The sequence below is a fragment of the Gopherus evgoodei genome, chromosome 3 (genome assembly GCF_007399415.2).
Source record: "Gopherus evgoodei ecotype Sinaloan lineage chromosome 3, rGopEvg1_v1.p, whole genome shotgun sequence".
In the NCBI taxonomy this organism is placed as follows: Eukaryota; Metazoa; Chordata; order Testudines; family Testudinidae; genus Gopherus; species Gopherus evgoodei.
Genome location: NC_044324.1, coordinates 7,561,400 through 7,575,130, shown reverse-complemented (window position 1 = coordinate 7,575,130; position 13,731 = coordinate 7,561,400). Strand labels below are relative to the sequence as shown.

Below are 13,731 nucleotides of genomic sequence, written 5' to 3'. Positions count from 1 at the left end.
CTCCCTTAGAGAAGTGCAGTGCTTAATTTGTGCCACTGCTTGCCAGCACCTCTAGGCTTGGCAGTTCATAGCCCTGGCATCTCTTTCATTACAAATTAAGCACTGGAGAAGGATGTGCTTGTGCATTTTGTTTGCATCTAAATTTGCACCTCCTCAAACACTCACATACTCCCAGGTGTGGGGGAGTAAAAAGAACTTGCGTATGTTCTGGTTCCAATAACAGTATGCGAAAGGGAAACTATAGTTGTCACTCAATCTGAATGTATGTGTGTTCTGCACATATGGGGAATGGAGAAAGTCTCCTTTGCCTGAAGCCCAGGAATAGAGAGATCTGAACTGCATTCAGATCTTGGCTATGTCAGCTGTCAAGAGAAAGTGACCTGCATGTGACAGAAATGCTGAAATAAGCAGTAGATAGAGATGAGCAAATGACTCTGATTTCCAAATATATTATGCAAGGGGCTGTAAGAGTTTGAGAATGACAGATGTTTGAGTGTATGGGGGGGTATTCTCTGATTCTTACAGGATCCTGTAATAATATATATGAAATTATATATACTTTGAAAATAGAGCAAGATTTCTGCGTGGCTTCCCTCCTGCACAAACTCCTACAGCTCCAGTGCTGTGGTCCTTTTTTTCATTTTAAACTTTCAGAAAACCAAGGCAACCATATTCTTAGCAACCAAAAGACGAACTGGAGTTGGAGAAATCCACCAAAGCACCCCTCCCTTCCCAAGCAAAAATACAACCACTGCCTCGGACAGTTGTGTGCAGCTTGGATAGACTAACCGGAGGCCAAAGAATGGATAAAAAGTAACATAAGTTTCCAGGAGAAATGTAAAAATATCTTAAATAAATAAACCCACTTAAGGCATCGGTGTTGCATTCATGTTGGCTTTCTGTAAATGGACAACATTCATTTTAATCAGCTGCTGACTGATTAAATCCTTTTGCCACATTGTGTCATTCACCACCTCAGTTAGGGCTTAGCTGTGTTCAAAATATCACCAAAATTTAAACTGGTTTAAAAACTGGTTCAAAACTCTACATAGGGGCTCTTAATTTGATTTAAGCCAGGCTTGTATCAGTTTATCCCAAATTGAATTTTTACTGAGTTAAGCTGTATTGATATAAGCTAGGTTTTAAATTGAACTAAGTGTGTCCACACCACTGCGTTGCACAGTTTTAAATGGCATCTTTAGCTAAACTGGTGCAACTTTCAATATAGGTGAGGTCTGAGGGCCCAATGTGTGAAGTCCAGTAGGTGGAGGCCCATTAACTGCAGTGATTGTTGAATCACATCCTAAACCCACAGGTTGGGCTCTTGGGTAAAACAGTTATGGGATCCATTCTTTTTATTTTAATTTGTATTATGGGATCACCTAGATGCCCCAGCTCCATAGTATTGGGCACAGTACAAACATACAGCAAAGAGACTCTTTGCACCAAAGAGCTTAAAACAAAGTATAAGCAAAGACACAAGGTGGATTCAACACAGCCAAGGGGTGCAGTGACATGATACCGGAGCCATCTTAACAGATTAAGACAGATCTAGGAGGACAAGACCTGACTGCTGTTTTGTTTTGTAACTGCAGAGTTGGAAGAGTCCCAGAGGAAGTGTCCCCCATGTTGGTACAAATTTGCCAACACCTTCCTGATCTGGGAGTGTCACCCACACTGGATCAAGCTGAAGGAAATAGTGAACATGATCGTCATGGATCCCTTTGTCGACCTGGCCATTACCATCTGTATTGTGCTGAACACTTTGTTCATGGCCATGGAACACCATCCCATGACCCCTGAGTTTCAAGATGTTCTGACTGTAGGAAATCTGGTAAGAGTGCTTTGGAAAAACATGTTGTAGGGGGTACAGAGACTTTGTGTTAACAGTGACAAGCAGATTCACTTTTACAATAATTCAAATAATAAATGACAGTAAGGGTAAATGAACTAGCTGTCAATAGTGTCCTGTCACCCTTCTGTGCACAGATCCTTGCATATTCTTTTAGAAGGTCTGTGTGTTTTCCCAGATATCTGGGCACTGCCTGAAATGAGTGGCAAGATCCTCTATAGTGCAGATGCAAATGGGGGATTGATGCAATGCTCACTCAAGTCAATTGAAGTCTTTCACACTGGCTTCAGTGGGTGTAGAATAGGGCCTACAAAGCACTAGATGAGTTGGAGAGGGACTGCAGGGGACTTGACCCTACATCACTGAGAGTGCTGCTACCAAAGGATCTCTGCCTCTCAGCAGGCATGAGGCGAGTGGTAAGGTGTCTCTTTGCCATAATGATCACACTTCAACTCATCAGAAGGAGGCCATGTGCCTCTTAGAGGATAGAGCACTGGCCTGGGACTCAGGAGACCTGGGTCCTATTCCCAGCTCTGCCACTGGCATGCTATGTGACCTTGGGAAAGTTAGTTCTCTGTACCTCGGTTTCCCCATCTGTAAAATGGGAATGACGATGCTGCTCCCTTGGCAAAGTGTTTTGAGATCTACTGATGAAAAGTGCTACATGAGAGTTAGATATTTTTATTATTAGACCAGAGCACACCACCGTTTTTTTTAACCCTGTGCACTTGTGTGTGGTTTCACGAAGAGCGGAGATTTCTTGTTTGTGGTGTTGGGAGATGGTGCTGTTAGATGCTATCTGAAATCTCTTATTTACTCCAGAATATCATCTTCTCCTCCTTCTGATTTAGACTGTCTCCTGTTAGTTCCCCTCTCCCTACAGCAGTGTTGTGGGCAGTCATGTTGCTGACAAATAATTATCCATCTTGTCCAAGGAATGGCTTAAACTGCAATGTATCTGCAATTAGCAGAGAAGGGCCATGACTTTCCATGAATAATTACTACCTTACTACCAGAATTCCATGAGGGAAATGTTTCCTCTGGGCAGCAAACATTTAGTAGGGTCACAGCTGTAGTGTGGACTGCCAACATGGTGGGTGAAATGGCTTCCAGGTTAAGTGACTTCCCAGGCAGGGCCCATACCAGTAAGGTAAGAAGGGAGTTGCTTCAGGAGGAGATGGAGGAGCAGGGGGGATCCAGTAATGCTGTAGGCCAAAGGTCAGAGCAAAGGGCTAATGACTAATTCTCTGCCATTCTCCAGTGGGCACGAAGGGCCCCAAATGGAGCGATTCAGCTGCTTATGGGCAGTGCAATGAGCAGTCTTTCTGGTCAGTGCAAGGGATGAGGGTTGAGGACAGGAAGAAGAGAAAGGAAGCCCAGTGGCTCCTCTGCGGATCAACTGGCCAATGCCCAAAACTGATGGGGAGCTCATGCCCTGCAGAGGCCTCCATAACCTTAAGGCTGCTGTAGCAACCAGGGAGCATGGTGGGTGTCTGTGCTCTTCAGAAGAAGGAGAACAGTGTCCTGCCCAAAAGACCCTTTATTCAGGTTTTGCACAGTGCTCCCAAGACTTTTTCCTGCAGTGTACTAAGTGATTCATTGCTCTAAAAGGGGACAGATCCGGAGGAGGTGCAGAGTTCCTTCTGCAGCTCATGTGAGGATCAGTTGGGTTTGTGGGTGCTTGGCATCTCTCAGGCTCAGACTCAAATACTTGTGAGGCTGATATTTTCAAAGGTGACTTTCAGGGGTTCTGTGCACCTGCTGTTCTGACTGCAGTCTGTATGAGCTGCAGATGTTCAGCACTTATGGGGCCTGATGAACATAACTGAAATCAGCGGAGCTATGCTGTCGACCTGGCCATAACCAGGATCAGGCTGTGCCTGCCTCAAGGCATGATCCTGTGACCACTGAAAGTGATGGCAAAGCTCATATTGACTTCATTGGTGTGGAACCAGGCTGGATCATAGCCAGAGGCCCTGACGTTTCGATCACTTCTGAAAATCTGTCTGTAAGGTCTTAATATGAGAATGATTACCAGGGAAGCCAGTAAGGGTTGCAGCAGCGCAGCTACACCAGTGGAGGGAATAACTCATTGTACACAAGCCTATGGCAGTGCATTTGAATTGGTACAAGGAGCATTGCAGGGTCCCCATTCTTAGTTCACTGTTATCCTATCTTTGAGATGTATATTGACTGTCTGAAACCAAACTAAGGGGAATCTTTGTGTGTGTATGTTTGTGTATCTGTGTGTGGGCACGTGTGTGTGTGCGCTCTCTTTTTGTCTCCTTTTCACTCCAGGTTTTCACTGGAATTTTCACAGCAGAAATGTTCCTGAAGCTCATAGCCATGGACCCCTACTATTATTTCCAAGAAGGTTGGAACATTTTTGACGGATTTATTGTCTCCCTCAGTTTAATGGAACTGGGTCTAGCGGACGTGGAAGGGCTTTCAGTGCTGCGGTCTTTCCGATTGGTACTCCATACTTCTCCCATTTCTTTTTGAAGTTTCTTGTCTTGCAGCTAATGGAAAATCTTTTACATAAGTTATTCTGGTTAAAAATATTCATTGGTTTTGTTCGGGGAAGATACTGTGGTTGTGGGTGGTTGTTTCTCTTTAAAACATTTTTTTTCTTTGAGTGCTGCTCCCTGTGTGTATTCCACACATGGATACACATGCGCACCTTACACCCCAGTCTGGAAATTCTAACCAGCAGTGTCCATTGGCCTGCACATGCTCAGTAGGTCTCCTCTTGCTCCTGACCAAGGATGTAAGACACAGTGTGGGCCAATGATTCTCCAATTCCTTCTTACCACTCCTGGGCCTGAGCTGGAATCCTGTGTCCTCAGATTTACCCAGCTTTTTACAGAACCAGTAAATAGATTTGTAAATAGTTTTTATACTACTTAGCCTGTTGGTAGAGTTAGGTATCATAGCTTGTTTTCCCTGGCTGGGGCTCTCACTCCTCATGGTCAGGGACTATGTCTAGAAAAACTACATCTCAGTTGGACCTCCATCTCATCCTGTCGACACCCACCAGGCCACCTTTTGAACCTTTGGTGACATGTTTGATGCCTCACCTGTCCATGAAAGTTTCATTTTTAGTGGCTGTTACTTCATCCAGGAGGGTCAGTGAGCTGGAAGCCATCCTGGTAGACTCTCTTTATACAGTTTTTCACAAGGAAAAGGTATTCCTTCGCCTACATCCTAAATTTCTCCCCAAGGTTGTTTCTGAATTCCATGTCAACCAAAGTATTCACTTACCTGTCTTTCTCCCAACCCCCCACGCTTCTGCCGAAGAGAAGAGACTTCACTGCCTCGATGTCTGACGTGCCCTGGCATTCTACCTGCAAAGAACCAAACCTATCAGAAAGTCACCAAGACTTTTTATTGTCATAGCAGAAAGATTGCAAAGTCAAGCTCTATCCTCTCAGAGAATCTCTAAGTGGGTTTCAGGGTGCATCGAGTGCTACAGGTTAGCACACATCCCTCCTCCTGGCAGTGCCACAGGTAACTCCACAAGAGCACAGATCTCTACAGCACCCCTACAGGAAGGGTCCAATCCAAGACATATGTAGGACAGCCACCTAGAGCTCCAGCCACACATTCGCCAGACATTATGCAATAGTGCAGGCCTCTACTGCGGATGCAGCAGTGGGATCTATGGTTCTGCAAGCATCTTTGCTGCTGGTTTTCTGGCACTAGCCTCCCCCTCTCCCCCTGCCTGCCTCCCACTCTGAGTGCTGCTTGTCAATCAACCACATGTGGAAAACACATAGGGGCCAGTACTTGAAGAAGAAATGGAGGTTCTTCTTCGAGTGGTTGTTCATGTCCATTCAAAGTAGGTGTGCGCGCGCCGCGTGCATGCCAGCCAGAAGATTTACCCCAGCAGCATCCGTAGGATCGGTCCGGGCGCCCCCTAGAGTTGACGCCACCATGGCGCCTTATAAAGGGGCCCGCCGACCCTCCACCCCCTCAGTTCCTTCTTACCGCCGGTGACAGCTAGCTGGAACTTCTCTTGCGTAGCAAGCTGGCAGTGTCCTAGCCTTACTGTTTAGTCCGTGTATTCAGTTATATTATAGTTAGTTAGATAGATCTTTGTATATAGTTTTTGTAGTTGGGGGGGGTTCCCCCCCGAGTCTTCGTCACTCGCTGGGGCATGACCGGGTCCCCCGGGTTCAAACTCTGCAAGGACTACGGGAAATTCTTGCCCAAGAGTGACCCGCACTCTGTGTTTGAGGTGCCTCGGAGAGAGCCACCAACAGGACTGGTGCTCTATCTGTAGAGGCTTCCGCCCGCGAACTCTCAAGGACAGGGCTCAAAGACTTAGTCCTCCTGATGGAGGCGGCCCTGCGGCCACCCTCGGACCCAGAACCGACCGAGGCAGGGGCCAGCATGTCATCCTCAGTTCAGAGCGCCCTGGCACCAGCATCAGGACTTAGGGCCCAGCCCAGGTTGTTAAAATCCCAGCACCGAATGGAGTTGGGTCATAGGAAGTTGGCACCACTCACCTTCGCCGGTGCCCGCCAAGAGAAGGAAGCCGGTGAGGGATCGGTCACCCCACCAGGATCCGAGGCCGACGCCTTCCGCGGGTGTAAGCGGACAGGCTGGGCTACAGCCCTAGGCGGTTCCGTCAACTCCGTCGCCGCAGAGAGAGGGGTCAAGTCTGGACCAGCCTAATTTCCCGGACCTCAGCGGAGACATACGCTCCCCATCGATGCCAGAGGTGTTCAAGGCAGCCTCAGACCTAATGGGTCTCCCGGCACTGGCCTCCCCGCGTCGTAGGGAGTTGCCTACTGTGGTCCGTCCACCAGTACAATCTAGAGGCAAGCCAGCCATGCTGTCACCTCCCTCCCCACACCGTGCTGTGAAGGCGGCACCGGACCAGATGAGGTGCTCCCTGCCGCTTCCGCACCGTTCTCCATCAGCACTGGGAGCTGCTCCCCCCAGGTCCTCAGACTCAGAGACCTCAGACTCAGAGGCAGACTTCTATCGCTCCAGCTGGTTGCGGAGCAGGAGATTGGTTTCGGGGGTGAGCCATCAACGTTACCCGCTGTGGCAGCAACAATGGCAGCCTCGCTCGCAGTGGCCATTTTGGACTCCCTGGGCCTACCATCAGTCGGTAGGCCAGGCGTTTGGCCCTCAATCACGGTCGGCTTTGGTGTCCTCGACATCGGTGGCCCCGGCGCAGCTGCCTCCCCTACTGGCACCATCGCTGGGCAGGGGTGTGCCATTGTCAAGTTCTGCACCCCCTAACCGGGCAGCGGCACTGGCAGCGGCTTCAGTTCGGGCTCCGCCGGCACCGCATGATACACCAAGTCGCTTGTTGGCAACCCCAGTACTGGCTGCGGTGCCACATTTAGACTCGGAACCGGCACCGCAACCTCAATACCATGTGCCGCAGGACCCCGAGGGGCCGCTCCACGTAATCTCCTCGTCACCCTCCCCGGACGAGGCGGTCTCGGGCACAGCTGCAGCACCGGCCCTAGAGGACACTTGAATCCTCCAACAATTGCTTTGGCAAACAGCTCAGAGCCTCGCAATCCAAGCGGAGCAAATCGAGGTGGACGCGGACCCTGTAGTGGACATTCTGGCTCCCTCAGGGCCTTCCAGGGTGGCCCTCCCGCTGATAAAGATTATAGCGGATACGTCCCGCACCCTATGGCAAACACCAGCCTCATTGGCCCCTACTGCCAAGAGGATGGAGCGGTGCTACTTGGTCCCCTCTAAAGGGCACGAACACCTGTACACCCACCCTCCCCCCGACTCCTTGGTAGTAGATGCGGCCAACCAGCGGGAGCGTCAAGAGTTTCAGGGGTCGACACCGAAGAGCAGAGACGCAAAAAGACTTGAGCTCTTTGGTAGAAAGGTGTACTCCACAGGGGGACTCCAACTCTGCATTGCCAATCAAAAGGCTATAGTAAGCCGATATGGTCACAACACATGTTCGGCCATGTCAAAGTTTGCGGAGCGTCTTCCCCAGGACTCAAGATCAGAGTTTTCAGCCCTAGTGGAGGAGGGCAAACTGATCTCTCGAGCCTCCCTCCAGGCCGCCTTAGGTGCGGCAGACTCAGCCTCGGGCACCCTGGCAACGGGCCTGGTCATGTGGCGGGGAGCCTGGCTCCGGGTCTCGGGCCTCCCCTATGAGGTCCAGCAGACAATTCAAGACCTCCCCTTCGAGGGGCAGATGCTGTTTTTGGAGAAAATGGACAAACGTCTCCATAGCTTAAAGGACTCGAGGGCCACGCTTCGCTCGCTGGGCTTGCATACCCCTGCGACCCAGTGCAGACAGTTTAGGCCGCAGGTGGCCCCTCGCCCATACCAGCCACAGACTCGCCAGGAGCTGGGGCGCAGGCAGGGCAGAAATGGCAGGACGCGTCACCAATCGAGACCACAATCAAGGTCTAGACCCCCTATTTGATGGTATGGTCGAGGGTGACCTACCAATCGAGACTCTGGATCCTTCCACCCCTACCTTTGGATCACGTCTGTCCCAATTCTGTCGTGCCTGGTCCCAAATTACATTGGACAGATGGGTGCTCTGCATGGTAGAGAGGGGATATTCTATCCAGTTCTCCTCCCTTCCTCCCCACCAACTCCCTTCCCCGTCCCTCTTCAGGGACCCATCTCACAAGCAACTTCTAATTCAAAAAGTGAAGTCCCTCATGGAGGCAGGGGTGGTGGAGGGAGTCCCGCGTGAGCTCAGGGGCAAAGGCTTCTACTCCCAGTATTTCCTAATATCAAAGGCAAAAGGGGGCCTGAGACCCATCCTAGACTTGCGGCGGCTGAACAAGTTTGTGCGAAAACTCAAGTTCCATATGGTCTCCCTGGCCTCGATTATCCCTTCCCTGGATCCAGGAGATTGGTATGCCGCCCTCGACTTAAAGGACGCCTATTTCCACATTGCCATAATTCCGTGGCACCGTCCGTACCTCAGGTTCGTCGTGGCCGATGTCCATCTGCAGTTTACGGTGCTCCCGTTCAGACTATAAACTGCACCCAGGGTCTTCACGAAATGCATGGCGGTTGTGGCAGCCTTCCTGCGCAGGTGGGTCATCCAGGTATTCCCCTACCTGTATGACTGGCTCATAAAGGGCCACTCCAAGGAGCAGGTAGAGACCCAGGTGTTGTTCATCAGGCGGACCTTTCTCAATCTTGGCCTCCTCTTGAATGAAGCCAAATCCATCCTGTCTCTTACGCAACGAGTAGAGTTCATAGGAGCGGTTCTGGACTCCACCCATGCCAAAGCATACCTGCCGGAGTCCAGGTTCCGTGCAATTTCTGACCCCCTGGACTCAGTGGTGTCCATTTCCCGCTTGGTGCTGAGCTCGCTAAGGTGGTGGCTCGACCCACAGGAAGTCTGCATGGGTGTCCCCTTTGCTCCCCGCAGGCCTCCCTCTCCCTGGTGATGGACGCCTTGGATGGAAGTTGGGGAGCGCACCTGGGACGCCTCAGGACGCAGGGCTTTTGGTAGGTGGAGGACCTCGAGTTGCATATCAATGTCAGGGAGCTGAGAGCGGTCCGCCTGGCGTTTGACCTTCCGGTCTCAACTGGCTGGCAGGTGTGTTTCAGTCCTTTCGGACAACACGGCAGCAGTTTTTTATATCAACAAACGGGGGTGCCCGCTCCTCTCCCCTCTGCAGGGAAGCCCTTGCGCTGTGGGATTTCTTCGTTCACAATGCCACTTACCTGACGGTGTTCTGTCTTCCGGGGGAGCAGAACGGTTTGGCGGACACCCTCAGCTGCTCGTTCCAGGCTCACGAGTGGTCCCTCCGATGGGATGTGGTGCACTCAATTTTCCAACTCTGGGGCTTTCCCCAGTTAGACCTGTTTGCTTCAAGGGAAAACAGGAAGTGCCGGTGGTTTTGCTCCCTCCTGGGCTGCAGTTGGGGGTCTCTGTCGGACGCCTTCCTACAGCCGTGGGAGGACAGTCTGCTCTACACCTTCCCTCCGATCTCTCTGATACACAGGGTGCTTTTAAAGATTCGCAGGGATCACACCAGGCTAATCTTGATAGCTCTGGCATGGCCGCGCCAGCATTGGTTCACGTCACTCCTGCACATGTCAGTTCAGGCGCCCCTGACGCTGCCCCTACTCCCGGACCTGATCACACAGGACCGGGGCTCCCTCCACCATCCAAATCTCGAGTCCCTTCACCTCACAGCCTGGATGCTCCATGGCTGAACCCAGTGGAGTTGCAGTGCTCCCAGCAGGTCAGGCAAGTGCTGCTAGGTAGCAGGAAACCGTCCACTAGGGCCACCTTCCTGGCTAAATAGAAGCGCTTCTCCATATGGTCGGGTCAGCGGGGTCACGACCCGCTGGGGGTACCAATTCCCAATGTCCTCAACTATTTGCTTCACCTAAGACAACTGGGCCTCTCCCTTTCATCCATTCGCGTTCACTTGGTGGCCATATCCGCTTTTCATCCGGGAGTGGGGGGTGCCTTGGTGTTTGTGAACCCGCTGGTTGGGCGTTTCCTCAAGGGTATGGACAGGCTCTTCCCGCATGTGCGTCAGCTGACCCCTGCTTGGGACCTGAATCTGGTCCTCTCTGCCCTCTCGGGGCCTCCCTTGGAGCCTCTGGCTTCGTGTTCCCTGCTGTACCTGTCGTACAAGACCGCCTTCCTGGTGGCGATCACCTTGGCCCGACGGGTGTCGGAGCTTCAAGCGTTGACATCTGAGCCCCCGTACACAGTCTTCTACAAGGACAAGGTCCAACTTAGACCTCATCCGGCTTTCCTACCCAAGGTCGTTTCGCAGTTCCACATGGGCCAAGATATCTTTCTCCCGGTGGTTTATCCGAAACCACATGCCTCCAGCGAAGAGCGGAGGCTACACTCCCTGGATGTCCGCAGGGCCTTGGCTTTTTACATAGAGAGTACCAAGCTGTTCAGACGCTCGACCCAGCTCTTCGTTGCAGTGGCAGAAAGGATGAAGGGGCTCCTGGTCTACTCTCAGCGAATCTCTTCGTGGATTGCGACCTGCATCCAGGAATGCTACCGCATAGCTAAGACCCCTGTCCCTCTGGTCACGGCCCATTCCACTAGGGCGCAGGCCTCCTCTGCGGCTTTCGTGGCTCAGGTTCTGACTCAGGAGATTTGTAGAGCGGCCACGTGGTCCTCCATCCACACGTTCGCATCGCACTATGCCATCACGCACCAGGTGAGAGATGATGCAGCCTTTGGGTGTGCAGTTCTACAGTCAGCAGTGATCTCCGACCCCGCCACCTAAGGTTAGGCTTGCGAGTCACCTACTTTGAATGGACATGAACAACCACTCGAAGAAGAAAAAACGGTTACCCACCTTTTAGTAACTGTTGTTCTTCAAGATGTGTTGTTCATGTCCATTCCAACACCTACCCTCCTGCCCCTCTGTCGGAGTGCTGGCAAGAAGGAACTGAGGGGGTGCAGGGCGCCGTGGTGGCGCCACTCCAGGGGGTGCCCGGACCGACCCTATGGACGCTGCTAGGGGAAAATCTTCTGGCTGGCGTGCACACCTACTTTGGACATGAACAACACATCTCGAAGAACAACAATTACTAAAAGGTGGGTAACTGTTTTTTACTTACTGTAACTGGAGGTTTTTTGAGATGTCTGGCCCCTATCTGTATTCCATTATCCTCCTCCGCTTTGGATCCTGTTGAATTTGCAGTAACAAGAATCTGGACAGGTGTTTGCCGACCCTGCCTCTTAAACCCTTGGTCGGGAGCACTAGGAGTCCTGCTGTGCGTGTGCAGGGCAATGGACACTGCTTGTCAGAATTTCCAGAGTCAGGCGCGTGGTGCACATGCATACCCCTGCATGGAATACAGGTAGGGACCACACCTCAAAGAACCTCCAGGTACAGTAACTTCCATTTTTAAAACGGATTAGTGAATTTTCATGAGTAAATTCTGCTCCACTCCAAAACAAGAACTTCAAAACTTGTTTATTCCTCTGACTAAAATCCAGATGTAAAGTTTCTTTAAAATGTCAAATCAACCAAATTCTTAGTGCTGATTCATTGCACTGTTTGCTATAACAGAAAGTTAAGAACTTTTTTCACTTGCTAAATGAACCAATATCAAAATGGGTAAAAGGTCTTTCTGGAACAACACTGTGTGGGATGTGTGTTTCCCTCCCCTGCAATATTTGTTTCTGAAGTTACAATGGGTGTCATTCTAACAATCTTTGTTTCCAAGTTTAAACTGAACTTTGGAACCCTTGTTATTGTTTGTTGCTGGAAGTCTGTAAATGCACTCAGTGCTGTTCATCCATAAAGGGTGAAGCAGATTCTGCCCTGAAGAGCTTGTGGTATAAGAAACTGAAAAAGGTGCAAGATGCTGAGCACCTGCAGGTCCCACTGAAGTCCGGGAAAGTTGTCATCTCACAAGCTCTGGCCAAAAGGGTTATATACAGCTCTACTGAATTAGGACCTCATCCTGCGTGCAATTAAATCCATGGGAATGTTGCTAATTGGCTTCACTGGGAATGAGACTGGGCTCTTAGATTTTAACAGTGCTGTTTCAGGGCCCAATTCTGTAAGCTGTCTGTGCATGGTCCTCCTGTCAAAGTGATGGGAGATCCCCAGTTAGCGGGCAGTGGAGTGGTGGCTGGTAATTGTGAATTGTCCTTTGCTGCTTCTTCCTTGTCTTTTGATGCAGGTTTCCTAGGCTATGTCTACACTGGCAATTGTTCAGAGGTGTTAAAAACACACACACATACACACCTCGAAAGACAAAAGTTTTGTCGACGACAAGCACCGGTGTGAACAGCGCTTTGTTGGCAGGAGAGACAACAAACAGGGCACGGCTGTGTCACTAAAAGCTGCATCGTGTAGACATAGCCTTAGACTTCTGCTTCCACCCTACCCTCAATCCATTCACATCATTCTGCATAAATGACAGAGAATGGAAGGGTACTGAACCACTCAGCTGTTGTATTGCATGAGAATGAGGTCGCTCAGCTGCATGTTGGCAGGGGAAGGATAGCTTTTGAAGGGTCCACTTGAGTGCATGGTTCTTAGCTTGGGATTCAAACAAAATAAAAAGTCTATTCTAGCCTAGGCCATGTACTTTGTTCAGAGGCAGTCTTCAGTTGTCCAGAGGACTAAAAACAAACTACCAAAAGGCAGTCCTGGCTGGGGGTATGTTATGTTGTAGCAAAGTGAGATAATTGGCATGTTAGGGCCTGATTTTCAGAAGTGTTGAGCACCAGTAGCCTCCAGAAGTTTAATCTAGAGTTAAGGATGCTCAGGACATTTGAAAACTGAGCCCCAGTGGTAGGGCCAAATGTTTGAAAGGGCTGTGGTCCAGCATGCTCAGCATGGTGCTCGGCATGCTCAGCATGGTGCTCAGCATGCCCAAATGGGGCCAGATTTTCCAAAAAATTCAGTGCTTAGCAGCTTCCATTGTGACACTTAAGTTCAGGTTTTGAAAGTTTTGGCCAATTATTCAGAGACCTAATTGGAAGATGAGCTCTTTGGAAATCTGGCCCCTGTTATGAGTGCTGAGCACTCTGGGATATCAGGCCCTTCTTGTCCAGAGGGAAGACTGAAAGACATTTATAAAAATATCTTAACCTTTGGACACCTGATTTCATGTGGTTCATTTCATCCATCACTCAAGAGTTTGCTAAGCAAGAAGGAAACTTGATTTTTTTTTCTTTTCAAACATGAAATTAATTTGGGGGTGTGAGGGGAATTGAATATAAAACACACAAGGCCAAATTCAGAGAGCTACTGAGCATTGTCCACTCCCATTGACTTCAGTGGTAGAGATCTGAGGTCCACATCTCTCAGAATCTAGGACTTGTCACCGTAATGATTTCTCTGTGGATTTGTCTTTTTGTTTTAGAAGATAAATTAAGTGTTGTTTGTATCTTTGTTTTTGATTTCTTTATGTAG

General features: G+C 50.1%; 1 protein-coding gene across 4 annotated transcripts in view; it reads left to right on the top strand.

Annotated features, from left to right (window-relative positions):
• Positions 1 to 13,731, top strand: part of SCN8A (sodium voltage-gated channel alpha subunit 8) — a 129,974-nt gene that overhangs the window by 81,386 nt on the left and 34,857 nt on the right. For 3 of the 4 annotated variants that reach the window (XM_030554892.1, XM_030554893.1, XM_030554894.1), the window contains 2 exons: positions 1,596 to 1,834; positions 4,151 to 4,324. In XM_030554892.1, the coding sequence (XP_030410752.1) occupies positions 1,596 to 1,834; positions 4,151 to 4,324 (413 nt within the window). Of the gene's footprint in view, positions 1 to 1,595; positions 1,835 to 4,150; positions 4,325 to 13,731 lie in introns of those variants that run through there. The other variant, XM_030554895.1, reaches the window with a different exon arrangement.